General features: G+C 36.2%; 1 protein-coding gene across 1 annotated transcript in view; it reads left to right on the top strand.

Moving 5' to 3' along the window:
• Positions 1 to 1,413, top strand: part of TTC6 (tetratricopeptide repeat domain 6) — a 7,598-nt gene that overhangs the window by 2,906 nt on the left and 3,279 nt on the right. Inside the window, exons 2-3 of the mRNA XM_009702551.1 lie at positions 610 to 762; positions 968 to 1,138. Coding sequence (XP_009700853.1) covers positions 610 to 762; positions 968 to 1,138 — 324 coding nt within the window. The remainder of the gene's footprint in view (positions 1 to 609; positions 763 to 967; positions 1,139 to 1,413) is intronic.

The following is a 1,413-nucleotide window of genomic DNA, read 5'->3' as shown; positions in this document are numbered from 1 at the left end:
GGAAAGAGAGATGAAGGCTTAAGGGGGAATCTTATAAATAGGTATAAATACCTGACGAAGAAGTATAAATAAAGTGGAGCCAGGCTCTTCTTAATGATGCAGAGTGACAGGACAAGAAGCAATGGGCATAGACTGAAATACAGGAAATTCCATTTGAACATCAGAAAACTTTTTTTTACGGTGAGGATGATTGAACACTAGAAGAGATCACGCACAGAGGTTGTGGAGTCTCCATCCCTGAAGATATTAAAAATCTAACTGTATATGGTTCCAGGCAACATGCTCCAGGTGACCCTGCTTTGAGCAGGGTGTTGACCTGGATGATCTCCAGAGATCCCTTCCAAGCTCAACCATTCTGCGAGTCTATGATGTAGAAGAGGTAATACCTGCAGTTAAAATAGTTGTGACAGATACATTACATAGATGCAAAAACAGTAAGTATTGCATAATTAATAAGATATTTGAATTAATTTGTTCTGTAATTTAGTTAACTGCATTTGTAAATACAAGCTTGTTTCCATTCTCTGCTGTAATTTTTTTAAGTGGGACCATTAGTATGTTTGGCATTTCTTATGTTTCCTATTGTGAACACATTGCAATTCATTTTAGGCCCTTGGAAAGCTTCAGAGAGCATGGAGCCAATTTACAGTTGCCATTTGCATCGATCCAAAATGCCACGCTGCATATGATGGACGAGCTTCAGTCTGTCTTCAAATGGGTGAAACTTTTGCTGCATTTCAAGATACAAATGCTGCACTAAAGGTAGATGTTAGTTTAAAGTGATTTTACTAAAATCAGCCTCTTGCTGTGAAGCCATCCAATACTGTACATTAATAGTTGCCAATTTGGATTAGAAAGTGCAATTCAATTTTTTCTTTGAAGTAGATGTATCTTCAAAAACTAGAATAAGTTACTGTAGAAGTGTAAATTTTCCATGATTAAGAATGCATCTGTGTTTTCCTTTCAGCTTACTGCTACTGCTCCACTGCTAACAAATTGGGGTGTCATCAATCAGTTAATGGGATATCTACCCTGTGCCATGAAGGACTATCAACAAGCAATTTCTGTTGACCCAGACTATGCATTAGCCTATTTCAATGCAGCAAATATCTACTTCCATAATCGACAGTTTTCACAGGTAAGTCCACAGTTGGTCTTCATACTGTCTTCAGAACTTTTTTTCTTGAATAAATACTGTTGGTATAAAGCTGTCTTTAATTAACATGAAGCTGTCTTACATTGAATTTCATGGTCCTCTATCAGGAGATGAATTATCCATAGTAATTATTAATAAATAATTTCACTACTACTATGTATTTTATCATTGAGGTGAATGAACTAAGATTCATGACAACTAGGATACACATTAGAAATACTTGTAAACAAGCGAGATACCAAAATCCTGCCGATTCA

The sequence above is a fragment of the Cariama cristata genome, unplaced genomic scaffold (genome assembly GCF_000690535.1).
Source record: "Cariama cristata isolate BGI_N322 unplaced genomic scaffold, ASM69053v1 scaffold20086, whole genome shotgun sequence".
Classification (NCBI taxonomy): domain Eukaryota; kingdom Metazoa; phylum Chordata; class Aves; order Cariamiformes; family Cariamidae; genus Cariama; species Cariama cristata.
This window is presented reverse-complemented; position numbering and strand designations above follow the sequence as displayed.